The sequence below is a fragment of the Carassius gibelio genome, chromosome B2 (assembly GCF_023724105.1).
Source record: "Carassius gibelio isolate Cgi1373 ecotype wild population from Czech Republic chromosome B2, carGib1.2-hapl.c, whole genome shotgun sequence".
Classification (NCBI taxonomy): domain Eukaryota; kingdom Metazoa; phylum Chordata; class Actinopteri; order Cypriniformes; family Cyprinidae; genus Carassius; species Carassius gibelio.
In genome coordinates this window covers 28,324,155-28,352,021 of record NC_068397.1, presented here as the reverse complement: position 1 = coordinate 28,352,021, position 27,867 = coordinate 28,324,155, and the positions used below count along the sequence as shown (strand labels likewise).

Sequence of the window (27,867 nt, the reverse complement as noted above, 5' to 3'; positions counted from 1 at the left end):
ACATTTTTTTTATTTTTATGTTTTTCATTTTTGTTTCAGTTCTAGTCTTAGGCAACTATAATAAGCCTGGACAGAAAATATGAAAATAAAATCTCATTGAAAATATTTCAAAAAATACCTCAGTGATATATATATATATAAAAACACACACACAGAAAAAAAAAACATTTTGGGGGAAACTATCCATTTAAGATTATGGAAAAGATATTAACACAATTCCATATTTGCATATTATTTAATGAAGCCTCAGTCCTCTCTCATCTTCCCTCTCAGGTTTCTTGTACAGCTCTCCCCGCTCCGTTTCATTGTTTCACCCCAGTGCTGCTGGGATTTGGGTCTTTAGCACACTAATGATGGCATTCGCCGGGTGGCATTTATTCAGACAGATTGATAGCGTAGACAAGATTAGATGAGATTAATGTTCCGCTGTCTGTATTATAGATGACGATAACTTTCACTGTACTTCGGTGTCTTTTCCCAGATTACATTTGGAGGGATGCCAGTGTCTGCCAAGCCCAGCTCAGGGGGCAGAGAGAACTACATCGGCTGCATGGAGGCCATTCATTACAACGGGGACAACATCACTAACCTCGTGCGCAGGAGAAAAGTAGACACATCCAGCTTTGTACGTGCCAAATTTGCATGTCTATTTTTATCAATTGAACACTGCAGAGGTCTCCAGTGGAGATAATTCAGGAGCTTCACAGAGGAATTGCTGTTGCTGGGTGTTACGTTGCTCCAAGACAGAGATATTTATGGTACTGCTGTAATCACAAACCTGCTTGTTCTCAAACTACTTTATTGACCGAAACTGGGACTGTCAATATGTTCAAATAAATTTAATAAACAATGTAAAACAAATAATGAAAATTATTAACATACGTTTACATTATATTAAATTATGTTAAAATCTAAATAATTAAATATTATAATTTTAGAAGGATAAAGAAAGTTCAATCATATATTTATATGACATATGGGATGAGGTTAAGGTTATAGGCTAAGGATCGCAGATGGCAATTTCTACTCAATAAAATGTTTTGGAGCTTGACATAACTAGAAAAATGTGTATTTATTATGGAAATGTCCATGATTTTTTAAGATTTCAGTAATTTTTATTAATAATATTTATAAACTTTTAAATAATATAAAAAAGTATTATAATCATAATAATATATATATTCGGGTTTGAGATTTTATTAATGTCAATTACATTTCTTTGTATCGAAATGCCACTTTTAAAAAGTCCTTAATCCTAAAAAATCACAAAAATCCTGTTTTTTAAATAAAATATTTTAAGAAAAATAATCGGTTTCATCTTTGATTTAGCATATTTAAAACTAGTTTTTCTGTGTTAGTTAATAATACATATTTTAGGTGATTTCTCTAACTGGATTCTTTGTATTGTTTACAGTAAGCTCAGCTCCTGAAGGTTTGCAGCTTCTATTTCTCTCATTAAATGATCAGTAGATACAGTTCCTCTCCCTGCGCTGACCTCAGTCATAAACCTTACCCACAATGCTGTGTGTGTGAGGACAGACATTCATTGAGAAGTGCTGTCACTCTCTGTGCGTGTTGTGTGATTTTTCACAGTGGCTACAAAATGACTGGCCGGTATTGTCCACAGTCCCTTTCAGGACTGGAAATCACAGTTTGTGCCAGTTTAAGGTGATTGAGTGAAGTTTTGAAACATGGTAGCTGCTTTTCGTGGTCTAAGGTGAGCTAAGAGCTGCTTTAACCACTGGCTGGGACTCCAGACATCTAGACCAGTGTGGACCAGCTAGAAACTAGACAAAACCATCTAACACCTTAAGCTGGTTTTAGCTGGATTTTCCAGTAGGGTCCTGATTAAAACTCCCTCTTAAATCAATCTGTCCTCTGAAATACTGTAAAGTTGTGATCATCCCTGTAGTGGTGTGCATTGAACTCCTTTCATTTGGAATGTTTAAGAACTTTCGTTTAATCTGTTTTTCCCATTCCAGCATAACCTGACGTTCTCCTGCGTGGAATCACGCACGTTCCCCGCCTTCTTTAACTCCACCAGCTCCTTGCAGCTTCTGGGTCGGACCGATGAAGACACGGTGTCGGTCCGACTGCAGTTTCGGACGTGGAACCCCAGCGGTCTGCTGTTCTTTACCCCGCTCATGCCTGGAGGGGTGGAGGTCAGTCTGGTGGAGGGAAAAGTTACCGTCCACATCTACGTCACACTGGGCCAGAACACACGGGTGGACATATCCTCAGGTAACATCACACTTTAAGACGCACATCCAGAGATCTCTGTTTCTAAACAGTTCTTGAAACTAGCTTGAAACACCTTAACTATCATATCAACCAGTAAAACGAATTCACAAAAAATCTGAATTTGCCATTGCTTCTCTGCAGGTTCTGGACTTAATGATGGACAGTGGCACAGTGTCCACTTCCTGGCGTTGGAAGGCATTGCCATGTTGACCATCAATGGAGACGAGATGTCCACAGTGAGAGCTGCTATCCCCATTCAGATCAGGACTGGAGGAGATTACTTTTTCGGAGGTAAGTGTAGGGACCACCTCTATGAAGTGTTTTTATTTGAAAAAAAAAAACAAGGTTATTATTTTTATTTATATTAGAGTTTTCAAATTCAGTAATTGTAATTAATCATAATTGTAATTAAATAAACGTTTGTTTACGTAATATGTGTGTGTGTGCTGTATTTATATGTAAATATTAATTTATTTAAACATACATAAAGTAACAGTAAATAAGCTCCCTATAATGTTTTTCTTATAGCTAACTAATGAACCGTTTGCTACAAATAATATTTGGTGGAGGGAAAATCATGGATCTTATTATTTCTTTAACTTGGACATCCCTAAATTTGACACAAGCAACATTTTCCTTAAACAAATTGCTGTCTGATATGTTTATCCAGCCTCTTTTGACTGACAGGACATAATCGGTCCTGATCATCATTTGTTTTTAAACAGTAGCCGATAATGCAGTTAATTTCTTTTACTGTATCAGCCGATACAAATTATTGGCCCATGCATTGGTACATCCCTAATATAAATATATACTTATACAAAAACAATCCAGTTAATATTAAATTCAATGCTGATGGATACTTGAATGTAAACATCTTCCTAGAAAAGCTTGATCTGCTTTGCATGACTGCACATTTGAGAGGACCGATTTTAATTTCCTTGTCACCATGTGCAGGATACTTTCCGCGGACAGACCTTTCTCCATCACAGCGCTCCTTTCAGGGCTGCATGCAGCTCATACATGTCGATGACCAGTTGGTCGACCTGCAGTCTGTGGAGCAAGGCATGCTGGGTAGCTTTGAGAACGTCAGTCTGGATATGTGTGCAATCATAGACAGGTAATGCATTCTCAGTATGGACTTGCACTGAATTGGATTTTTCAACTGTTTTACAGGTTTATGCATACTCTGCTTTGCAAAAGTCAACAGGCGCATGCTCCCTCTTACAACATTTCTTTTCATATGGTAATGTCACGTCTCTTTGCGATAAAGTCAAGCCTCCGTATCCATACATATTCATTCATGAACCCACTGCACTGCGCTCTCACAGATGACTCTGCAAACTAATGAAGAACAGATGGTTGTCTTTGTTTGCAGTATTCTGATCAAAGCCGCTGCTGTATTTGGTTTGTCATTTTTTGCCGAAAACCAAAAAAAGATGTTCCTCGAGTCATGCAACTGATTGCTTTATTAGTGTCATGGTGACTTTTAAAGCTGTGAAGCCGCTTCGAGGAGCTTATGCAAGCCAAATCTGACACTCTTCAGCAGGAGTTCCTCGAAGCTCTGTCACGCGTCCTGCCCCCGTTTGATCAGGATGACTGTGTTAACATGCAGGATCAGGGGAACCTTTCCGCTGATCTGATACTTCTGCAGACTGTGGAAATTGGGTTTCATAGAGCTACACAGAGCAAACGTTATCAAACAGGGCAATGACTCAACATTGTAGCTTCTCAACTGGCATTACTTCAGAAAATGGCAACCTGAGACTCTTTTTTTCTGCAACCAACCGACTCAACTACACATTTTCTTGTCAACTTTTAAGTATATACATTTTTGCTTATCTCTTAACCATAGCTTACTTTTTAAATGCAAAACATTAGTAAAAAAATAGATTCAGCTTCTAGTCATTCCAGTGTCTTGAATCTCTCTCTCTTTCCAGGTGTGTGCCAAACCACTGTGAACATGGAGGCAAGTGCTCTCAAACTGGAGACACATTTAAATGTGCCTGTGAAGGCACTGGATACTCTGGTGCCATCTGCCACAAATGTAAGCCTTCTAAAATCACATCGCCCACAATGTTTTGAGCTTCATAAAGAACTTTGTATAAGCCATCAGCATACTCATGTCCTAAAGAAATCAATAAACTGAAACTGATTTAAAGAACCTGTAATGATTCGGTTTGGAATTGTCATTATTATGCTATTAATTTTATTATTTATTTATCTGGCTGGTCCTCAGAAATGAAGCATTGTAGATTTCCTTGCAGTGGTGGCTGTTTTGATGCTAACAATGTGTGTTTCTGCAGCTATGTATGAGCAGTCCTGTGAGGAGTACAAACACTTGGGCCGAAGCTCAGACACATACTGGATCGATCCGGACAGCAGCGGACCCCTCGAGCCATTCAGAGTCACCTGCAATATGATGGGTCAGAACAATAGATGAAAGAATATATTAAAAATATTCTGAATATATATTAAATATTTGAAACCAAACACAATATCAGCAAGATAATGTGAAGTATGCACATATAAAGTTGTTGGTATTATATAAATATATTTACATTTATATTTCTATAAGAATATATAAAATATTGACATATATTTTTACAATAAAAATTCATATATTAATTATATATTATATTAATATATTTATTTATTTAAATACATATATATAAATTTAAGACAACATAAAATATCAGTGGGTTGATGTGTGTCATGCACATCTGAAGTTAATATATGCATAGTGATAACAAGTAATACATTAACATATAATCTCCCACATTCACATATCAGTGACCCCTTTGGTACCAAATACATTACTAAATTATGATTGTGGTGCATGAAACCTTAAATAACATTATAAAACTCACTGTTATAAAACCTTACTAACAATATATGTTTCATTTCACTGTGTACACATTGTTTTTTGTGGAATATATTATTAAAATGTGATTACACCTTTTAGCAACAAAAGCATCCAATGGTTTCTCTAAAACTTTAGTTAATAACACAGAGATATATCAATACCTGAATGCTCACTGACTAGTACACTTGTATAAACTGTGTTTTTCAGAAGACAAAGTGTGGACAACCATTGTGAATGAGCTTCCGGTTCAAAGCCCTGTGTCATCGGGTTCCAGACCTGAAGACAAGACTGTGCTCACACTCAATTACAGCATGTCTGCTGAACAGGTGACGCTTAAAACTGTGTGAATTTAACAATGAAAACTGTTACACCTAACCAACAGATGCTGAACTGCTCATGTTTTTGTGATTCAGATGAGCGCCGTCACCAGCAGCGCTGAGTTCTGCGAGCAGCATGTGGCGTACATGTGCTACAAATCACGCTTGCTCAACTCACCAGGTAAATGATGCTAAAAACTCACAGCGCTCATAAGAAAATTGAGTTGCTTTAAAGGAATAGTTCACCCAAAATTAAAATTAGCTGAAAATGTGCTCACTCTCAGGCCTTCAATATGTAGTAGAGTTTGTTTCTTAATCTGAACAGATTTGGAGAAATGGTTCCTCTGCAATGAATGGGTGCCGTCAGAATGAGAGTTGATAAAAACATCACAATAATCCACACCACTCCAGTCCATCAATTAATGACTTGTGAGGCGTGATTGCAAAAAACTAATCCATTATTAAGACATTTTAACTCTAATGCGTTGCTTCTGGCAAAAATATCAGTCATATCACCAGAAAATAATCATTATTATGAATAATGGAGTGGTATTTTGGCCAGAAGCCACAGTTTCAAAGTTAATTCACATTAATGATGGATTTGTTTCTTATAAATACTCAAGTTAATGAAGAGAGGTGAAGATTACTTGTGTGTTATTGTGATGTTTTTATCAGCTGTTTGGGCTCTCATTCTGATGGCACACGTGATAATGTAATGTAATGTAATGTAATGCTATGTAATTTCTTGGATGGCCTGAGGATGACTACATTTTCAGATCTTTTTTGTTGTTTTTGTTGTTGTTTTAGATGGCTCTCCATCCACATGGTGGGTCGGCAGGGGAAATGAGAAGCACTTCTACTGGGGCGGCTCAGGACCAGGTGTGCAGAAATGTGCCTGTGGCATTGAACGCAACTGCACAGATCCAAGATACTACTGCAACTGTGATGCAGATCTGAGGCAATGGTGAGATCTTATGCTCTTCTCGTTTTGCAAAAGGAAATGAGTAGGACTTACTCTTTGGATGGCAGTGTGCAGGAGACACAGAGAAAAGCTAGCAGTACACAGTCCTGGTAGCCTCATAGTAATATTGGATGCTTGGATTATCCAGAGTTTTTTGGAAATGCATACCACCATACTACGTTTTGCAGTAATATTTACTACTATTGAAACGTTTGGGATTCTTACTGATTAAGAAAGATTTCTGATTATTATGTTTAAAACAGTTGTCCTGCTTAATATTTTTATCGGGAACTGTGGTCATTTTTAGAGGATTCTTTGATGAATGTAAAGGTGAGTTTATTTTTTATTAAATTTTTAATCCTTTGTATTAATTTCTTTTAAAAAATCTTAATGACCCAAAACATTTGAATAGCATATATAGTGCACAACATACAAATTTTCTTTATGCATGGAAATGCAATGCGCCAAACTTAAATTTTCCAAAAACAACCACAATTTATAATACCTCCTCTATAAATCTGTGAACTAAAATGGAATTTGGATTTCAAAAAATGCATACTAACCATATTTATGTATAACAGGATGCCTTTCTCTGGATTTACGTAATAAATTATTGCACGTTTACATACTAGACATTGTGCAGTATGCTAATATTCCAGCTCCTCTCTTCTGCATTTAACAATGTTATATTGCCCCCTTGTGGTCCATAATTCCTCCTCTGCTTTGTGTTTGTTTTTCCAGGAAAGAAGATGCTGGTATGTTGATGTATAAGGACCATCTGCCCGTCAGTCAGGTGGTGGTTGGTGACGTACACCGCTCTGGATCTGAAGCCAGACTCACTGTTGGGCCACTACGCTGTCAGGGAGATCGTAAGTGCAGAAATGCTTAAAAATGTATCAACGACACACAAACAATCATAGGCCTATCCTCATAACCAACTGCAACTTACCCTTAAAATCGATGTGAAATGATAGGTTAATAACCTAAAATTATGTTAAATGCAGTTTTAAATTTGACCAAAACAGAGATCTAATGAGTTGTCAGTGTGTTTCTTTTATAGGTCACTTCTGGAACGCAGCGTCCTTCAACACTCCTGCATCTTATCTTCATTTTCCCACCTTCCAAGCCGAGACCAGCGTAGACGTCTCCTTCTATTTTAAGACTTCAGCCTCACATGGCGTCTTTCTGGAAAACCTGGGCAATCCGGATTTTATTCGATTAGAACTCAAATGTAATTCCACACACTTTTATCACCTCATCTTGAGTAGGATTGCTGTAAAGCCCTCAATGAACCATGTCTCATCTGCATATTGTTAAGAACTGTGCTTTGAGTTTCTTTATTTATCAGTCGGAGGAAGTAAATTACAGTTCTTTGCACCAGTTATTTTATATTATAATTTTATAGTATTTAGATTTAGATTTAAACCACTGTAGTATTTATTTTTTATCAGATTTTATTTTTATATTTTCAGTATTGAATATTTTAATTTATTAAAATTAATTTATTTTCATTGAGAAAAATAAATAAATTTTTATTTTTATTTTTTAATTAGATTTACTGATTTAGTTTTATGCTTTTTCATCTATATTTTGTATTTATATTTATTTAAGCTACATTTACATTATTTAAACTTTTGCTTTATTTCAGTTTTAGACATTTTAGTACTTAAACTTCAACTTAAATCTTAGTTGTAAAGGCAACATTTCCAATATTAATGTAAATTTTTAAAGGTTGTTTATATTTTTTTTCAGTAGATTTTTCATTAATAATTTTTTAATTGCTTTTAATAGTTTCAATTAAAAATAACAACACTGCTTCCCACAGCTGCTACAGTGGTGTCCTTCTCATTTGATGTGGGCAACGGGCCGGTGGAATTAACCGTACGCTCATCTACACCCCTCAATGATGACCAGTGGCACAAGGTGGAGGCGGAGCGGAATATTAAAGAGGCCGTTTTGCGATTGGACAAGGTGCATAGGGAGGCGCGGTCAGCCCCGCCTCAGGGCCACACCCACCTGCAGCTCTTCAGCCAGCTGTTTGTAGGTAAGCAATCTGTCAGATGTTTGGGAAATAGAAGTTTAGTATAATTATTTTACTTGTGTATCGTTTTTATCTCATTGTAAAGTGTTAACATTTTATATTTCATTAAATCTGTGTTGCTGTTACACTCTAGGTGCCTCAGGGGGGCAGAGAGGATTTCTGGGCTGCATTCGTTCCCTAAAAATCAATGGAGTGACACTTGACCTGGAAGGGAGGGCAAAGGTCACACCAGGGGTGAATCCTGGATGTTCGGGTCACTGCAGCAACTATGGGATGCATTGCCAGAATGGAGGGAAATGTATAGAGAAATACAACGGATACTCATGCGACTGCAGTCTGACCGCCTTCGACGGGCCTTTCTGCAATGAAGGTATTGCACTTATCTTACACAATTACTACATAACATTAATAATTCAGTTTCGTTCTTGGCTGTGATGGGCTACAAATGCACGAATCTAATCTTTTAGGAGCACATTAGCACATACAGATGACGTCACAGCTAAAAGACATGGACTACAAGCTAATTTGGACCAGTTTGATTCAGTTAAATACACTTTGAAGCAGTGATCTAGTGTACTTTTTATATTCTAATGAATTAAATCATGTTGTTTGTAAATGTCTCCTTGTATCCCTTTATTAAATCATGTTAATGTTGTTGTTGTTGTTGTTGTTGTTGTGGTCGTCTGCTTTCATTTTAGATGTGGGAGGGTATTTTGAGAGCGGGACCCTGGTGCGGTATGACCTGATGTCCGAGAGCAACTCTGGAGTCCCGAGCACTGTGGGTAATCTGACCCGTGAGGAGCTGAGCTTTAGTTTCAGTACATCCCACACTCCTGCGGTCCTCATCTACATTAGCTCCAAGACACAGGACTACCTGGCCGTGGTGCTGCGGAACAATGGTGAGACACGTTTGCATCTTTGCATCATTTAACGCTCATGTTCTGTTTTGGATATAAGATGTGCAAAGTCTTTTTTAATAATAGCTAAGAAACATTTACCGTAATTCCTCAAATAAAAGTCGGGGCCTTTATTTACCTGAACTGCAGAAGGTAACAGGCTTTTATTTGAAGCAGGCCTTTATTTCTAATTCCATCTGTTTGATAAGTAATCGTTTTAAATAACCCATTTTAAATTAAAAGCGATAGTGTTCCAGTGGACAGAGATCATAACATTAGCACAGAATCAGTTCAGTTTCATTGTCTTATAATATGCATTTATTTTTACCTTACTTTCTCAATGGGCTATATGCTAATTTTTCTTGTTGAGGTCAACATGAATCGGCTTGAGATTTTTAAAACAACTAATTTCAATCATTCAGAGTCAACTCTTGACTTTTTTAGAGACAATAACTTTATACACAGTGCACTTTCAGCTTTGCACACACTGCATGAAAGGTAATTTTCAAAAATCCATAATAGGGGCACTTTAACGATAATAACCCTGCGTACATACACTTAACATGATGAAACATTGTTTTCCCTCAGGTACTCTCCAGATCCGCTATAACCTGGGAGGATTGAGGGAGCCGTTCAGCATCAGCCTGAATCATCGTAACATGGCTAACGGTCAGCCTCATAACATCAACATCACCCGACAGGACCGACTCGTTCAGCTGCAGGTGCCGTCTCTGTTTCTGCCTCAGTGGAGCCACCAGATGAAGATGTTTCACTGTGTGTTATATTAGATTAAGACAGTGCACTGGACTGAAGAGTCTGTCTGTGGTGTTTCAGGTGGATCATTATCCTACAGTAAGCTACACTCTTCCTGAAGACTCGGACACTGAGTTCAACCTCGTGAAGACCATTTTCCTTGGAAAAGTTTTTGGTAAGTAGGCTATTATGTACATATTTTAGCATCACATTTTGGGCTTTTAAGTGTGCTGTCTATTAACAAATGTTCCTTTTCTGTACTACTTTCTCTTATGCTCACTAAAACTGTGCTTAGTTGATAAAAAAAAAACACTAAAAACTAATATTGTGAAATATTATTACTTTATATAGCACAGCAGCCAAAACAAGTATATATATATATATATATATATATATATATATATATATATATATATATATATATATATATATATTGCAAAATATAAAGTGATATATTACATAATACATTTCCATATATTGGAAACTAGTGCTTATATTTTTCAATATACAACAATATATGCATTAAAAATATATAGCTTTATAATGATGCATACAAATATATTTAGAAATGAAGACAAAAATAAATATGCATTGTATGATCCTTTATTGAGTGTATATTGCACATAGAAAATCAACATATTAGAATTATTTCTGTAGGATCATGTGACACTGAAACTGGTGTAATGATGCTGAAAATTCAGCATTGCATCACAGCAATATATTACATTCTATAATGTAATTAAATAGAAAAAAGTTATTTTAAATTGTAATAATTTCACAACATTACTGGTTTTACTGTTTTAGATGATATTGTAGATTTAAAATCTAAAAAATGTATTCAGATTTTAGATCTTTCTTTTTATCATAACACATTTTATCATTGTTTTCACACTCACACTAAATTGTTTGCACCATCTGATATTTTCTACTGTTGTCTTTGACTTTCAGAAACAGGTCAGATCGACCCGGTGTTGATAGAGCGATATAACACACCTGGATTCGTGGGTTGTCTCTCCAGAGTGCAGTTCAACCGCATCGCCCCACTGAAGGCAGCCCTGAGGACCGGAGTGCCCTCCACAGCCTCCATACAGGGGGTCCTGGTGGAGTCCAACTGTGGGGCGTCTCCACTCACAGTACCACCGATGTCTGCGGTCTTTGACCCCTGGCAACCAGATTCAGGTAACCAAATGATGATTAAAAAACATTTTATGGTGTTATTTTGTCCCTACATATTTTATAATTCACTAGAAAAATAATTATTTGCTGAAAATGTACCCTCAGGCTATCAAAGATGTAGTTTGTTGAGTTTGAGTTTGTTTCTTTATGGGAACAGATTTGAAGAAATTTTGTATTACTTCACTTGCTCACCAAAGGATCATCTGCAGTGAATGGGTGCCGTCAGAATGAGAGACCAAACATCTGATAAAATCATCTTAATCCACAAATAATCCACACCACTCAAGTCCATCACTTAAAGGCTTTTTTGGATTGTTTAAAATTTTTTAACCTGATTCTGATTCAGAGTAGATGACCTCTGAAAGCAAAATTATAGACAAATTAGTTGTATTTTAAGCAGACACAATGATTTGAGCTCAGCTTTGCGCATGCACCACTCAGAAGTGACACACATGGAAAAACAGTGGGTGATCAAAACAAAACAACGGTCACTAATTAAACTCACCGGCACATGCACAACGCTGACCTCATATGTCATTCACCCAGAACTGCTTACATTTTACAACAGTGAGCGTAAACTAGATTAAAGTGATTATTACGTTTTGAATATGGATATTTTTCTTACAAAAATCGATCAATTCGCTACAGGAGGCCTTTGTTTAATTCAATTCAATTCAATTCAATCAATTCAATTCAAGTTTATTTGTCTATCGCTTTTCACAATACAAATCATTACAAAGCAACTTTACAGAAAATTACGTTTCTACAATATTTAGTAGTAGCTTATAAATGGTGACTGTCAGTTTGTGCGCGTATGACAGGATTTTTCAGAAAAATTAATACAAGACTAATACAAGACTTAATACAGCAACTATCATATGAGGCAGTCACACTTGTAGCAATATTTGTTCTGTTTGTTCTTCCCCTGGAGCCGTGTGAAATACTTTTTTTCATAGAAGGGCACTTTTTATTTCACTTCTTTTGGACTGAAGCATGCAACTCACACTGACCTTCTGTAATACATCTATGCCAAAAATTTCAATGAAAGAGAAAGAGTCAAAGTTTAGAGTCAGAAAACAGCTCTTTTCTCGTTCTTTCAAGCAGGTGCCCAGTTCCCATTCACAGAGGAGCGAGTCAGCCGTGATGGCATCAACAGAGACTCTGCAATAATCGGAGGTGAAATATGCTGTTCCAGTATTATGCTATTTTATTTTTAATGTCATGAGACATTTTTATCAAGACAAACATGGAAGTTGAAGACTTATTTTGTAAGATGGATCCAAAAAAAATCTTTACAGTTTAATTTTTTTTTATTATTATTATAATTTTTTTTTAACAAGTACATTTAAAGAATATTTAAAATTTTATTAAATGTTTCAATGTAATTTTTTTGTTTGTTGAATCTAAATCTTCAATAATATGGAAATAAATGTAAATACAACCAACTGACAATTATATATCTTTGGCTTAAATATCTTTGGAGTATAACTTTTCTTAACTTATTTTAATTACTATATATGATTCATCATTTCAATGATTATTTTAAAAACATTGTATAAAAAAATATGAATATTAATATTTTAAAATACAATATAATCATAAAATAATGTAAAAATTTAAAATATTTTGAATTATGTTATCATTGCGGTAGAATATTTCTAAACTGATTTTATTACATGATTCATAATATCATTTCTTGCTCACGTAGGCATTATCGCTGTGGTGATTTTCACCATCTTCTGCACGCTGGTGTTCCTGGTGCGTCACCTGTTCCATCACAAGGGCTCCTACCACACCAACGAGGCCAAAGGGGCGGAGTCTGCCGACTGCGCTGATGCAGCCATCATCGTGAATGACCCCGCCTTCACAGAGACCATCGACGAGAGCAAGAAGGAGTGGTTCATTTAGCCACACCCCCTGGGAGGGGGCTTCGTTCTCTGACATGGATACTCATAAAGGTCATTCTGAGCTTTTTGAGCAGACGATGTGAAACGGACACTTGGCAAGTCCATTTGGACCACAGTCTTTGCACTGACTGGCATGTCTGTTCTGTAATTATTTTGTATGTATGTGAATACAGCAGAAGGACTTCTGTGAGATCAAATTCATCCAGGCATATTTCATACAGGATGACAGTTAAACAATAACGTCTAATGCATTTTTATCATTGCAATACTGCTGGCAAATATGAATGCACCAAATACTCCCAATAGCACAAAACGGAATGTGTACAGAATGATTCATAATTAAGTTTCTGATAATGACATTTGATTGTATTTAAACATTATGTGGTCAGCAACTTCAGGACAAAAATATACTGTAGCATGGTAGTCAGCCAATGGCATTCTGAATCATTCATCAGTGTTAATGCAGCACTTTTGTGTCTCATGGTAAATGTTCTTTACAGTTATCAGAATTCAGTGTTATTTATCTGTTTCTCCATAAGTGCTTGTTCAAACTCTGTGGAAAACACGGCAGGCGATTTAGAGGGTTTTTATAAGGAGATGCTCTTAAAAACATGAAAGGTCTCGATAGAGAGTTTAGTTCAGTAGTAAATGATCTTTAATGGTCCATTTGCTTTTAATGTGCCTCAAAGGTTCAAGGTTTCTTCTGGCCAAGCATGGATTTTGGAGATTTGATGACCCTTAATTGTTAATATATAGGAGAAAGATAACTTTTGTGTGTGTGTGTTTGCAGTTTTAATGCACTGCTCATTTAAAATCAGCAGCACAAATTTATGTATAAACCATTTTTCATATTCTTTTCATTGTGCTTGGTTAAGTCGCTTTTATTTCTTAAAGGGACAGTTCTCTCAGTTTCTTTCTTTTGAAGATCTTTTGAAGAATGTGTGTAACCGAACAGATGATGATCCCCATTGACTTCTATGTGTTTTCTTTCAATACTATGGAAGTCAATGGGAACCAATAACTTGAGGGTGAGTAAATGAGGACAGAACTATGTCTGAATTACAAGTCTATGTCTTTCTGGCAGTTTATTAACATGGTCTCATAAGAGTTTGTCTTCTCTGCTCATGTGAATTCACTAACAAGAGTATTATTCAAACAACAGATAGATTATTAAAAAAAGCCTGGTTTATATGAAGCACTATAATAATGTTGCTTTCTTACATTTTAAGTGGTTTCATTAATTATTAATGTGTTTTACGTGTCTCCATGCATTAACAATATATTGATTGGTCTTTTAAATGAACAAAATCGCTTATTTATTACGGTTTGTCACATCAAAATTATTATAATGTGATTTTATTATAATGTGATGCAATCATTTTTTTCTCATGTTCTTTTTCAAAAAAGCTCATGTATGATATGAAGAAATGTAATTTCATGTTGAGGGTTGTAAAAAAAAAAAAAAAAAAAAAACCTGACTCTCCAATAATGAACACATTACAAATCTTAATAAACTACTGGATTGTTTTTGTAACAAAATAAGACAAGATTTGTTTTAGGGAATGAGTGACAAGAGAGTTGTGTTTATAATGTTCCTCTCATTATTATGAGATCCTATCCTACACTTTTTGCGATATTTATTTATTTCCTCTAAAGTCGACTTATAATGTTAGTCACCAAATGCTTAGTTTAAGTAAACTGGTGGCCTATTTCTACATCAAACTAGTACAGTGGATGTTCTATGATAAAGTTATGGTATCGAATAGTAATCCAATGATACTTTGATACATATATACAAAATAAGATGATTATGATATACTGTTTTTAATAGTAGGCCTAGTTAATAATCGAGTCGTTGTGCACAGTTCTGTCCAGTGAGATTTGAGTCATCGGTAAATAGACCAAATTAGTTATTCAGACAATTATTATCCCAATTATGTTTTACTCACATAACTGACTGAAGTCAAATCAAGTCAATAGGTATCATTGGTTTGTCATTAATTAACAATTTATTAAGAAATTCATCAAAAAATTTTAAGATATTAGAATTGGTAAAGGTCACAAATGTTATAATTTTATTAAAATTATATATATATATATATATATATATATATATATATATATATATATATATATATATATATATATATATATATATATATATATATATGTGTGTGTGTGTGTGTGTGTGTGTGTGTGTGTGTGTGTGTGTGTGTGTATAATTTATTTATTATGTATTACCTATATAACACTCCTCACTGATGCTCCCCGGTCCATCTCAGAAGGTGGCAGAAATGCACTATAAGTTAGTTTGTAAGACGAATGAAGAAGAAGAAGAAGACACAACGCGGAACCTTTGATCACAGCCGCTGTTTTCGGGTGGCGGGCTTGTTGACGGAGTTCGTCTCAGTTTCCGGGGGACCGTGTTTCCGTGAGCACGCGCTGACGGAGTTTTTTTTCTGTGTTCGTTGTTTCGGCGTCGTTCTTTTTATTTCATCAGTAGAAAATAAAGATCGGCATATAAGCGTCTAAATAACCGGGATCGTTGTTAACCGGGATCCGGAGCGGAGTTGGAGATTCACGTTTACGTGTGTCGTTCTTTCTGGATGATGGTAAGAGCGCCAGATTAGCGGTTAGCTTTAGCTTCTGCTTCAATCCTGAACACAAACACAGTTGATATAGATAATTAATATATTATTATCTAAAGTATAACTACATTATGTGCTTGTTTTCTCCTGACTTGTATTAACGGATCTCTGCGTGTTTTACAGAGCATCTGTGATGTGTTTTGAGGTTAGGCCTCATCAGTCAGAAAGTGTTTACACGAAGCACGGACAATTGAGCAACTTTTAATCCTGTCTGTGATATTTTTGGACGCAGGGAGTGACTGTTGTACTAAAGCACGAACACGGCAGTAAATTGGTAACACTTGAATAGCCCTCGGTGGCTCTGTTGATGCGGTTGAACACGATGAACCTCACGTTGTGTGAGGAATGAAGCTGGTTGAGTTTTGACATTTCGCTTACTCTCAGTGTAGACAGATAGACTCACAGGAACACCATGAAGTGATGTTAGAGATCATCAGAAATCTGGAGAGGTCAGAGATGAGAAATCAGAGTCAGTTAGCAGTGAACTTGACGGAAAACAGGTCATAACTGCAGCATAAGATAAGTTTTACACATCCTTTACGTGTGTGTGTGTGTGTGTGTGTGTGTGTGTGTAATACATACATAAGACATGAACAGGTGATAATTAAAATATTAATATTTTAATCAACTTTTTCTATTAAAATTTGAAACTATATGTATTCATTTGAAATATATATTTTTTTTGTAACGTCATAAATGTTTTACTCTCACTTTTGATCAATTTAATGCACCCTTGTGGAATAGAAATATTAATGAATTTTCTTCTTTTTTAAAATCATCCTTCCCCCAAATGTTTGCATATATAAACATGACCATTTTTCCTTGTGTTTTTGATTAAATTAATGCAATCTTGGTTAGAATATAAGAATAAAAAACGGCTTTATGTCTATTTTCTCTATAATAGGCAAATTAATAAATAATAATACAATAATTTCTAATACATAATACAAAAAAATATAATGAACAATTAAATCGAAATATAATCTAGTATATATTGTTTTATCTAATATATTATGTTATCTATAATAGATAAAAGTAATAAAAAAAGGTCTGTTATAGAGAAGTGAAATATTTCTATGATCTATTATTAAATGTTTGTGCTACAAGAGTACAGTTCATTCTGATTACATTAGAGTGGATGTATAATAGAATTACCGTGTTCAGCTGTTCTGGTGCTGTTTTGTCATTCTGAACTTATTGGAAGTCATCAGATCTGGCTCCAGATGTTCTGTGGTTCCGTCTGAGCAGATCACTACTGTAAGTCATTATCTAATGGCAGAAAGCTGTTAGTTTGCGGCCGTGGCTCAGAGATCCTTGCATTTTTTTTTCTGTTCCTTGAGTTGTTGCCATGGATACAAGAAGGAAACCCCAGGATATAATGAACAGTCGATTCTATACAAGCAATGTTCATCCCAGAAAAAACTAGCGAGAGAGATCAGCAGAATCTGCATCTGATAGCAGATTCCTGTTGTCAATTATTGATGCAGACTACACTAAAGAAACTGTTTTGCTCATATGTATCTGGCCCTACATGATTCCAACTTAATGTGTGTGTTTCTCTCTCTCGATCCTCACAGGTTTCTTTCCTGTCTGTCGCTGTTCCCTGAGGGTCGCCCTCCTCGTCCTCTCTCACTGCTTGACCCTATGGAGGAGTAGCTCTTGAGTGACAGGCACGAGAACCAATCAAACGTCAGGAGGAGCGTCAGACGCGCAGCAGCAGGGCCGAGAGGATGTCGTCATCAAACCGGACCCAGACCCCTCACGGTCTGAAGCAGATCGGGCTGGACCAGATCTGGGATGATCTGCGGGCGGGGATCCAGCAGGTGTACACCCGCCAGAGCATGGCCAAGTCACGCTACATGGAGCTCTACACGTATCCTCAGTCGCGCTTTCATTCGTAACTTACTCCAAAAAAAAATTAAAAAGTGTCTGTTGTGTCCTTAACCTCCTGATTTTCAGTCACGTGTATAATTATTGCACTAGTGTGCATCAGTCGAATCAGGCCCGCGGTGCAGGTGCCCCCCCGTCCAAACCTTCGAAGAAAACCCCCACACCTGGAGGAGCTCAGTTTGTGGGGCTGGAACTCTACAAGAGACTGAAGGAATTCCTGAAGAATTACCTTACAAACTTACTAAAGGTACCTTTCAGAAATAGTTATTGACAGTGTTATTCTTTTTTTAAAGATGTGAATTTATTTGATTAAAAATAAAGTAAAAAAATTGTCATTTTGTGAAATATTTTTACATTTTCAAATACCTATTTTTCTGTTTGAGTATATTTTAAGATGTCATTTATTCCAGATTTCATTACTCCATTCTTCAGTGTCACATGATCCTTCAGAAATCATTCTAACATTGATTTGGTACTCGAGAGACAATTATTATTATTTATTTAAAAAAAAGATTTTGTGGAAGCCATAAAACATTTTCAGGACGAATAGAGATTTGAGAAAAATAAATATATATATTTTGTAACATTATCACATTGTATCAATTTAATGCATCTGCTGGAAAAAGTATTTAAAAAATCTTATTGACTCGAAACTTACTGTAACAACTTACTATAGTAAACCTTTTGTAAAATTAAATAGATCTTAACCAAAATGTATCAGTATCATTGAAATGCTATTATTTAAATTTTTGTTCAACTGTATGTAACTTTATGGTGTGTGTTTGCCATTTTTAGTTTTTTTTTTTTTATGTCTTTTTTTTAATAATGTTTAATTTTAGTTTTTAATGCATCAGATTAAACAAAATGAAAATGAGAGTGGTTTAATTAAAAATTGCTGAAATTTGAAGTAATGTTTTATGGTTTTAGTATATTTACCTTGGGTATTTTTCTTGTTCATACCAGTGCAGTGATTTTAATCTTTTTAAATCTATTCATCAAACTCAGATTTGTTTAGTGTTTTTGTACAGAGATCCTTTACGATCCATTGTGAATAAATTATCAAATTCACAGCATTTAATCCAAAAGATTCAGTCATGGGCATGGTACCATAAGTTGTTATTATTATTATTATTATTACTCCTATTTATTTATTAAAAGTGGTGTAATGAAGTCTATAATGCCACTAAGAAACTCTACAAGTAGTACTTAATTGCCATAAATATTTTTTTCCTCAATAAACAACTAAGCAGATGCTTTGTGAACAAGCTGTAGACCACTTGATGGATTTAAACTCCCAGTGAACAGATTTCTTTGATTGTTGTCCTCAGGATGGAGAGGATCTGATGGACGAGAGCGTTCTGAAGTTCTACACGCAGCAGTGGGAGGACTACAGGTTCTCCAGTAAAGTGCTGAACGGGATCTGTGCTTACCTCAACCGCCACTGGGTGCGCCGCGAGTGTGACGAGGGCCGGAAAGGGATCTATGAAATCTACTCTGTAAGCACTTCTTGCTTTTCTTTTGCATTACTGCAATCCAATCTCAGTTCATAAACAATAGCACATCTTTGTTTTTCTAGCTTGCTCTGGTGACATGGAGGGAGTGTTTGTTTCGGCCTCTGAATAAGCAGGTGAGATTGAAACAGAAAGGATATCATATAGGACAAAGTGAGCATAACTCTTAATAAATGTCTTTTTTTGGTGCATGTTGTTCTTAGGTCACAAATGCAGTATTGAAGCTGATCGAGAAAGAGAGGAACGGAGAAACCATCAACACGCGGCTCATCAGTGGAGTGGTGCAGTCCTATGGTGCGCATCATTGACATCATGATGGATTTCATTGCTCGTTGATGCATGACGTTTAGAAACAGTGCAGTTGCTCAGAAATGTTGCTCTCCATCTCTCGCAGTTGAGTTGGGTCTCAATGAGGACGATGCCTTCGCTAAAGGTCCCACTCTGTCCGTCTACAAGGAATACTTTGAGACTCAGTTCCTGGCAGACACCGAACGCTTTTACACGAGGGAAAGCACCGAGTTCCTGCAACAGAATCCTGTCACAGAGTACATGAAGAAGGTGCGGCCAAAATAGCTTAACATAAAAAATGTACTGTATTGTCCAAACTATTATTTTATATATATATGTCAAAATTAATTTGACATGAACCAAGAGAAATAAACCCATTACCGTCTACAGCCGCGAGAGGGCGCTCTTTACTGCTCATTGCTCCTATAGACTACCACTGAGAACATAGAGCGCCCTCTCGCGGCTGTAGATGGTAATGTTTTCTCTTGGTTCTAAATGAATGTGATTTATAGTCCAGTGGGACTTTTTTCCTTGTTTTTCTGTGTTTTTGGACTGATGCAATTTATACTCAGGTGCGACTTATAGTCCGAAAAATACGGTATATTATTACATACCAAATGTAATCATTAACAAATTAATTTCTTCATTGTGATCATTTAGTTTGAAAAGAAACAGGACAGAATATCAAGATAATTTTTAATTAGATTTTTACTGAATATTATATCTGCTTGCGTTTTATTGTGGGTTTGATTAAAAATAAATAAATAAATATTTTTAAGTAAATGATAGTTTTATTCAGAAGTTATGCATTAAATTGATTAAAAGTGACATATACTATATATATAATAAATGCTGTTCTTTTTAAATTTCTATTCATTAAATATTTCAAGGTTTTTTCACAACATGATGCTAAAACTTGTTCCTTGAGAAGCAAATCATATTGGAATAGTAATGATGCTGAAAACTCAGTTTTGCATCACAGGAATAAACTTCATTGTGAAATATTTTCAAATAGAAAATTGTAATATTTGACTCTTTTTACTGTATTTTGATCCTTATAAATGCAGCCTTGGCGAGCATTAGAGACCTCTTTTTTTTTTTAAAAACCATTAAAAATCTTGCTGAGGCCAAGCTTTTGATTATTAGTGTATGTTGACATCATACAAAGTCTGCAACTCTTATTTGATTATTGTGTTGACCTGTTTCACCGCATCCTAGTGTGAAGTGCTGATCTGTGTGTTTTTCAGGCCGAGGCTCGTTTGCTGGAGGAGCAGAGGAGAGTGCAGGTTTACCTTCACGAGAGCACACAGGATGAGCTGGCCAGGAAGTGTGAGCAGGTTCTCATCGAGAAGCACCTGGAGATCTTCCACACAGAGTTCCAGAACCTTCTGGACGCAGACAAGAATGAAGGTGTGAACCACAGCGAAACCTCAATGTCAGTTCATCTGTACAATCTCAACCGCGATTTATTCTTTCTCTCTGTGTAGATCTTGGTCGCATGTACAATCTTGTGTCACGGATCACCGATGGATTGGGAGAACTAAAGAAACTTCTGGAAACGCACATTTATAATCAAGGCTTGGCAGCCATTGAGAAATGTGGGGAGTCTGCTCTTAACGTGAGTCTGTTGTCATCATGCTGTCCAGCTTGAAGATTATCGAGCTTTAGAGCTGATCTTTCTGACGATACATGTTTTAACACCTAGGAATTTTATGATGTTTTTTAGGACCCCAAAATGTACGTCCAGACGATTCTGGATGTCCATAAGAAGTACAATGCACTGGTGATGTCAGCGTTCAACAATGATGCTGGTTTTGTGGCTGCTCTTGACAAGGTATGGCCAGATTTCATCTTTTCAGTTCTGTTCAGTCAAGATTGAACTAGTACTAATATATAACCACTGCTATTTTAGCATCACTGATATACTTTTATACTTTTTATTAATATTTAACTGTATTCATTCATTTTTTTTTTTTTTTTTTTTTTAATTTTTCGTTTTTTTTCTACATTGTTTGAGAAATACTGCTTTGGCAACTAGCTGAAAATTTTCGATTTTCTTTTAGTTAATGTTTATTTAAAAAAAAAGTTACTTAAAATTAAAGCGAAAAACTGCAAAACAAAAAATAAAATATAATTTAAGATTGCACTTCATTCATGTATTAAATGAATTTTCTAATTATAGTAATATACATCTAGTTTCTTTAATGTAGATAGCATTTTTTAAAATCTTTTTTCCATGTCTAGTGAGGAATAATAAATGCATATTTTACTTATAATAATGAACCCTATCTTTAAGACTAGGATTTGGTAGCTTTTGGATATTGAAAGTATTGAAACATGTCATTTGTGTGTTCAGGCTTGTGGGCGCTTCATCAATAATAATGCTATTACAAAGATGGTTCAGTCCTCCAGCAAATCTCCTGAACTGCTGGCCAGATACTGCGACTCTCTGCTCAAGAAGAGGTGTGTGTGGTTAGCTTTCTGTCTGTTGGCACACACTGTAAATGTGTTATTAAATCCCTGTGCTGAATCAAAATCTGTCTGATATTTCAGCTCCAAAAACCCAGAAGAGGCTGAACTTGAAGACACTCTGAATCAAGTGGTGCGTTTTTACAAAACTTTGCACTTTCACAGTGATTTTTACATGATTTCACATCATGACTTTTTTGTTTGTTTTTTTTGTAGATGGTGGTGTTTAAGTACATTGAGGACAAGGACGTGTTCCAGAAGTTCTATGCGAAGATGCTGGCCAAGCGTCTGGTCCATCAGAACAGCGCCAGCGACGACGCAGAGGCCAGCATGATCTCCAAACTAAAGGTGCAACAGTTCTTCCACAGCTTAGGAAAATAGAAACCTCTGTTTAAATGATCCATAAAGCTGGCAGTGCTTAAAATGAGCACCGGATGCTAGGTTTTATTCTTGCTCACATCTCTGATTTTAAACTTCAGGATCAAAGAGTTGGAATCATTTCAGTGAATCACTTCACTGTCTGATTCAGTGATTCATTGCTGCGGGATGTTGTTAATGTCCGCGGGTTAAAGCCACCCCACTAATGTGATATTAAGCCCCTGGAATGTGACTTTTACCAGGGGAAACCCATCAAAGAATGTGTATTTTACCCCCGGAATGCGATTTTTAATGGGGGGTGATTAAAGTAGTGTTTGTGAGCAGCGCTTTTTTGATTGAAGCCGTTACCAGGAAAACCGCGATATCTCCGCTCCAACAGCACCCCCTGCTGGCAGAGAATTAATTTGCAGTCCGTGGGAAACACTTGTGTCTGTCAGTAAACATAAACAAATAGCATGCTTCAGAATTGTTTTGAGACATGCATTAATACTCTGAATTGTGGTACTACTACTATTACTATCTTGTACCCTGCAATCATTTGTTTAAACTCACTTTTATGAGATGAATGGAAAAAAAAAAGAAAATCGGCCGAACATAGTGGGCAAAAAATCTGCATCATATATCGGCCATCGGCGGCTGCCCTGATTTCTAAATATTGCCATCGGCCAGTGAAAAACCCATATCGGTCGACCTCAATCTGGCTCTCTTTAACATTTATCCATTTGGTAGGATGTCTTTATCCAAAGCAGTTTTACTTTACTATTATTCATATACTATTATAGTATTTATTAATAAATTAAATTATCCTAAGATTATCTAATGTTGTGGTTTTATCAGCTTTAAAAAAAATGTTTGTTTTTTTTAGATTTTATTTTATTTTAGTAATTTTAGTACCTTTTTATTTCATTTAGTTGCAAAGGCAACATTTCTGAATTTTCTTAAGATTTTATTTTTTTCATCTAATGTTTCATTTTATTTTATCATAACTTTGATTAACGAAAACAATTTGTAACAGTTTGTTTTAACTAACAACACTTATCCGAAGTGACTTGGATTGCAATCACATGATACATTTGATCAGTTTATCAGCTTTCTCTGGTCTTGATGTTGCTAGCACCGTCCAAAGACAGTTTATAACAGATACATATTGATCTTCTATTTTTTTCTTCTTTTTCTATTCCACGCAACCCTGGTGGCGCCCTTGTCCTTTTTGTAGTATTGGTTCTGATGATCAGTGCTTGTGTCTAACATGGTTTGGCTTGTCTTTTTCAGCAAGCGTGTGGCTTTGAATACACATCGAAACTCCAGCGCATGTTCCAGGACATTGGTGTCAGTAAAGACCTCAACGAACAGTTCAAGAAGCACCTCACAAACTCTGAGCCTTTAGACCGTAAGGATGAGCTGCACTCTTTTTTGCCCATGTAATTTGTGGTTGAAGTCCTTTACAAATGTTGTGTTGCTTTCAGTGGACTTCAGCATCCAGGTGTTGAGCTCTGGGTCATGGCCCTTCCAGCAGTCCTGCACTTTTGCTCTGCCATCTGAGGTAGTAAAACTAATAGGCTAGCATGTTAATCACTTGTTCTTGGTCCTTCCAAGGATTTAGTAAATCCATGATCTGTCTTTTCTGAGACAGTTGGAGAGGAGCTACCAAAGGTTCACAGCCTTCTATGCCAGCAGACACAGCGGCCGAAAGCTCACCTGGCTTTACCATCTGTCCAAAGGAGAACTGGTCACCAACTGCTTCAAAAACCGCTACACCTTACAGGTCTGACAGGAATCTGCATGCATTTTTTCAGGCTGCTTTGATGAATAGAAAGTTCAAAAGAACAGCATTTTATGATATGTTCTAAATGAACATCTTTTATGACATTACGAATGTCTTGACTGTCAATTTTGGTCAGTTTAGTGCATCCTCGCTGAATTAAAAGTATTGGTTTCATTCAGAAAAGGAATGTAACTGACCGCAAACATTTTGAACGGTTGTCTGCATTTTTTTAATATAACAGCAATAATAACCAATTATTAGGATAATTAGTGCATTAATAGTGCATGAATCTTAATCAGACTTGTTGTGCGTTTCCTTACAGGCGTCTACATTTCAGATGGCCATTCTACTGCAGTATAACACCGAAGACGTTTATACAGTCCAACAGCTGACGGACAGCACACAGATCAAGATAGTAAGGAAACAAAAGAGGACTCTCTGCAATAATGATAAAACAAGATCCAGATGTTGATTTTCTCACACTAACAGATATATTTTTTCTTCTGTATTTAAGGACATATTGGTGCAGGTTTTGCAAATTTTATTGAAATCCAAGCTGCTGGTAAGCATTTTTTGTCCTACAGTTTACAGACACAACATGGACTGTGACTGCCATTTCATGTAGACTCAAAACAGACTTAAATTGAATGGAGTTGTGTATTGTTTCCAGTTGTGATCATCAGTGTATGTCTATGCAGGTTTTAGAGGACGAGAATGCAAACGTGGATGAAGTGGAATTCAAACCCGAGACCCTCATAAAACTCTTCCTGGGCTATAAAAAGTAGGTCACTGCAAACGGTTATGGATCTATATTTGATGTTTCTCATTTTGTGCTTTAGAACGCAGCAGAGCAAATGAATTTGTAAATGTATTGATGGCTGAGGCACTTTCTTCCCAGTAAAAAACTAAGAGTGAACATTAACGTGCCAATGAAGACGGAGCAGAAACAGGAACAGGAAACGACCCATAAAAACATCGAAGAGGACAGGAAACTCCTGATTCAGGTAGCATGTCCAAGCCAAGGCTGAAAGTATTTGAGATAAAAAAAAATACAAAAAAAATGTTATATTGAGGCATAATGTTATAATTTCTATTTTCTATTTGAATATATGTTCAAATATAATTTATTTCTGTGATCAAAGCTGAATTTTCAGCATCATTACTCCAGTCTAAAGCATCACATGATCATTCAGAAATCATTCTAATATGCTGATTGAGTGTTCCTCTATGTGCAGGCTGCCATAGTGAGGATCATGAAGATGAGGAAGGTTCTGAAGCATCAGCAGCTTCTGGCCGAGGTTCTGAATCAACTCTCATCCCGGTTCAAACCCAGAGTCCCTGTAATCAAGGTTGGTTGATCCTCTTCAACAAATCTAGTCTGCTTAACAGTTTTTACAGGTTTTCTCTGAGTCTTCATTTGCCCTTCCTCAAATTGAAGGACTTAATGTTGTTGAATGCACTGAAAAAAGAAAAGAAAAAAACACTCATGTACTTTGGGTTGTTATGTTTTGCAGAAGTGCATTGACATCCTCATAGAGAAGGAGTATCTGGAGCGGGTGGATGGAGAGAAGGACACCTACAGCTACTTGGCCTAAACATTTCTTCGCTCCTCCACGTCTTTTCTGTCTGTCTGTCTCTCTGACTTTTTTAAGTTGTCTCTGGTAATAAAATATCCTTCCTTTTGATGTTCGGCCTGTGTTGAGTTTAAAAAGCAGAAGGACTAACAGAAGAGGAGAATGTGTGTTTGTGCCAGAGACTGACTTTACTGCTGTCCTGCGTTATGGACCGACTGCATTGGAAATGTACATACAAACAGAGACCTCCAGCTTTAATCTCGCAAAATAAAACATTGCCGGTTTTAAAAACCCAATCAGAAATAAATCCTACACATTAAGCATGTTATTGCCTATCAGCATTTAAATGAGGAAAAAATGAACAAAGATGCATTGGAATCTTAGCAATGAGGGGCTTCAGAGATGTTTTAAGAGAAGAAAGGAAATCATTTAGGAAAAAGGTGCAATTTTAGCTGCACGTCCCAAGAACGAACGAGTTGGACGGATCTGTAGACGTGTCTGCATTGTTACCTGCTACCGGAAAACCATTTGTATAGTGTGGTTCACTTTTTTTAAATGTGCGTTAAATAAAAGAATTAAAAGTTTCTCTATGTATTTCTGATGCTGTGGAGTCACTACATATATCTATATAAACTATTCTCTATTAATATTTGATGAGGGTTATCCTTTTGATTGCAGTGTTTACATGCATTTGATTTTTTACTGCAATAAACCAAAACATTTTTATATATAAAATAATAAAACGAAAAAGCTGCAGAGTAAAACACATCAAGTAGTAAACTCGATAGCAGCTATGTAGTTAAAATGTTATATATATATATATATATATATATATATATATATATATATATATTAGGGGTGTAACGGTTCACAAAATTCACGGTTCGGTTCGATACGATACACTGATGTCACGGTTCGGTTCGGTTCGATACGTTTTAGATACAGCAAAATGTAAAAACATCTCAACTTTTCAGAATGCCGCAAGCGTGTGACAAGAACCAACCAATCAGCTTCATCCTTTCCCGTAACAACGTTGAGAGCTCAGCCAAGATGAAGGAACAGCTGATCATAGTTGTATATGGATTGCAATTTTGAAATAAATTCAGTAGCAGAGCTACTGCAAGCGATTTTTAGAGCTGCAAATCCATTTATCCTTCGCTGAAATTTCCGCGTCTCATGGAGAGAGCACGTCATTGTTGCTTAGCAAAGACAGACGCCTCATGAGCGCTTCTGCCCGAGCGCTTTTGAAAGGAGGAGAAAGACGCGCTTAGCGTTTTCCATGCGTTTTTAGGCACGATATGTGAACGGCCCCTAAGGCGCTCGCTCACTCAGCACGCGCTGAAGGCTCGTTGCAAAATGTCTAATGCATTTAACAGACCAGAAATATAAGATCCTAAAATAACCAACAGGTCTGGTGTTTGGGTTGGATTCCCTGTAAGCTATAGTGTCTAAATGCTGCAGGGATAGTTTGCTGCGTGCATGTTTCTCCTTTTTTTCGTCTTTTCCCAGATAGTACTGACGCATATATCCCAGATATTCCCGCTGGTTTTTTTTTTTTTTTTTTTTTGTAATCCCGCTGGTGTACCCTGTCATGTTGCAGATGCGACATACCGTTGTTTTTTTATCCACCACTCTCTTGCCATCACCATTATAGCTTAAAGGGAATCCAAAGTGCACCCAAACACCAGACCTGTTGGTTATTGGAGGATCTTCTCATTTCTAGTCTGTTAAACGCATTGGCTGTTTTGCAACGAGCCTTCAGCGTGTACTGAGTGAGCGAGCGCCTGCTGAGTAGCCTAACATAAACATATAATATGGTGTTTTTTTCTTCTTCGGGAGTGTCAGGGGCGTTGCCTGTTACGTTGTTTGGGTTATTGGGCTACCTTGTTGAACGCATATCATTATATTTCTTTCTCTCTCTTTTTTTTTTTTTTTCAAATATAATTAATTACTCCAACGAACCGTTCGGTATACATAATGCGTACCGCGTACCGAACCGAAAGGGTCGTACCGAACGGTTCAATACGAATACGCGTATCGTTACACCCCTAATATATATATATAATGGTTGGACAAATTGTTTTAAATTGGTAAATTGTTTGCTACAGTTAATATAAGGTCAATTCAGTAATCCATAAAATTTTGATTTCTACATTAAACATTTATAGCTACATAAAGTTGTGTGC

The 27,867-nt window shown here is 36.3% G+C and overlaps 2 protein-coding genes across 3 annotated transcripts in view; both read left to right on the top strand.

The window, feature by feature from the left end:
- Window positions 1-14,223, top strand: part of LOC127950368 (contactin-associated protein-like 2) — a 30,636-nt gene extending 16,413 nt beyond the window's left edge. Inside the window, exons 7-25 of one of the 2 annotated variants that reach the window (XM_052547369.1) lie at window positions 482-625; window positions 1,983-2,241; window positions 2,383-2,532; window positions 3,199-3,361; window positions 4,182-4,288; window positions 4,548-4,667; window positions 5,315-5,433; window positions 5,521-5,605; window positions 6,232-6,388; window positions 7,127-7,254; window positions 7,446-7,616; window positions 8,211-8,429; window positions 8,560-8,796; window positions 9,125-9,325; window positions 9,911-10,044; window positions 10,157-10,250; window positions 11,024-11,254; window positions 12,356-12,427; window positions 12,960-14,223. In XM_052547369.1, coding sequence (XP_052403329.1) covers window positions 482-625; window positions 1,983-2,241; window positions 2,383-2,532; window positions 3,199-3,361; window positions 4,182-4,288; window positions 4,548-4,667; window positions 5,315-5,433; window positions 5,521-5,605; window positions 6,232-6,388; window positions 7,127-7,254; window positions 7,446-7,616; window positions 8,211-8,429; window positions 8,560-8,796; window positions 9,125-9,325; window positions 9,911-10,044; window positions 10,157-10,250; window positions 11,024-11,254; window positions 12,356-12,427; window positions 12,960-13,159 — 2,991 coding nt within the window. In that variant the 3' untranslated portion in view covers window positions 13,160-14,223. Of the gene's footprint in view, window positions 1-481; window positions 626-1,982; window positions 2,242-2,382; window positions 2,533-3,198; window positions 3,362-4,181; window positions 4,289-4,547; window positions 4,668-5,314; window positions 5,434-5,520; window positions 5,606-6,231; window positions 6,389-7,126; window positions 7,255-7,445; window positions 7,617-8,210; window positions 8,430-8,559; window positions 8,797-9,124; window positions 9,326-9,910; window positions 10,045-10,156; window positions 10,251-11,023; window positions 11,255-12,352; window positions 12,428-12,959 lie in introns of both variants that reach the window. The other variant, XM_052547368.1, reaches the window with a different exon arrangement.
- Window positions 14,224-15,406: 1,183 nt separating this feature from the next.
- On the top strand, window positions 15,407-26,265 carry LOC127951171 (cullin-1). The gene is made up of 22 exons (XM_052548896.1): window positions 15,407-15,770; window positions 17,384-17,679; window positions 17,766-17,943; window positions 19,025-19,192; window positions 19,273-19,323; window positions 19,411-19,501; window positions 19,602-19,765; window positions 20,743-20,905; window positions 20,983-21,113; window positions 21,222-21,329; window positions 21,852-21,958; window positions 22,049-22,097; window positions 22,181-22,312; window positions 23,615-23,732; window positions 23,809-23,885; window positions 23,976-24,107; window positions 24,430-24,522; window positions 24,622-24,669; window positions 24,806-24,888; window positions 25,006-25,111; window positions 25,343-25,456; window positions 25,622-26,265. The coding sequence occupies exons 2-22, from the start codon at window positions 17,537-17,539 to the stop codon at window positions 25,700-25,702; spliced, it is 2,337 nt and encodes a 778-aa protein (XP_052404856.1). The 5' UTR covers window positions 15,407-15,770; window positions 17,384-17,536; the 3' UTR covers window positions 25,703-26,265.
- The last annotated feature ends 1,602 nt before the right edge of the window (window positions 26,266-27,867 follow it).

Excerpts from the sequence above, each read along its gene's own strand:
- LOC127951171 (XM_052548896.1), top strand. The coding sequence starts at position 17,537 with ATGTCGTCATCAAACCGGACCCAGACCCCTCACGGTCTGAAGCAGATC. Across the intron at positions 23,733-23,808 it reads AAACTCTGAGCCTTTAGACC|TGGACTTCAGCATCCAGGTG; the intron begins GTAAGGATGAGC and ends TGTTGCTTTCAG. Across the intron at positions 25,457-25,621 it reads CCAGAGTCCCTGTAATCAAG|AAGTGCATTGACATCCTCAT; the intron begins GTTGGTTGATCC and ends TATGTTTTGCAG.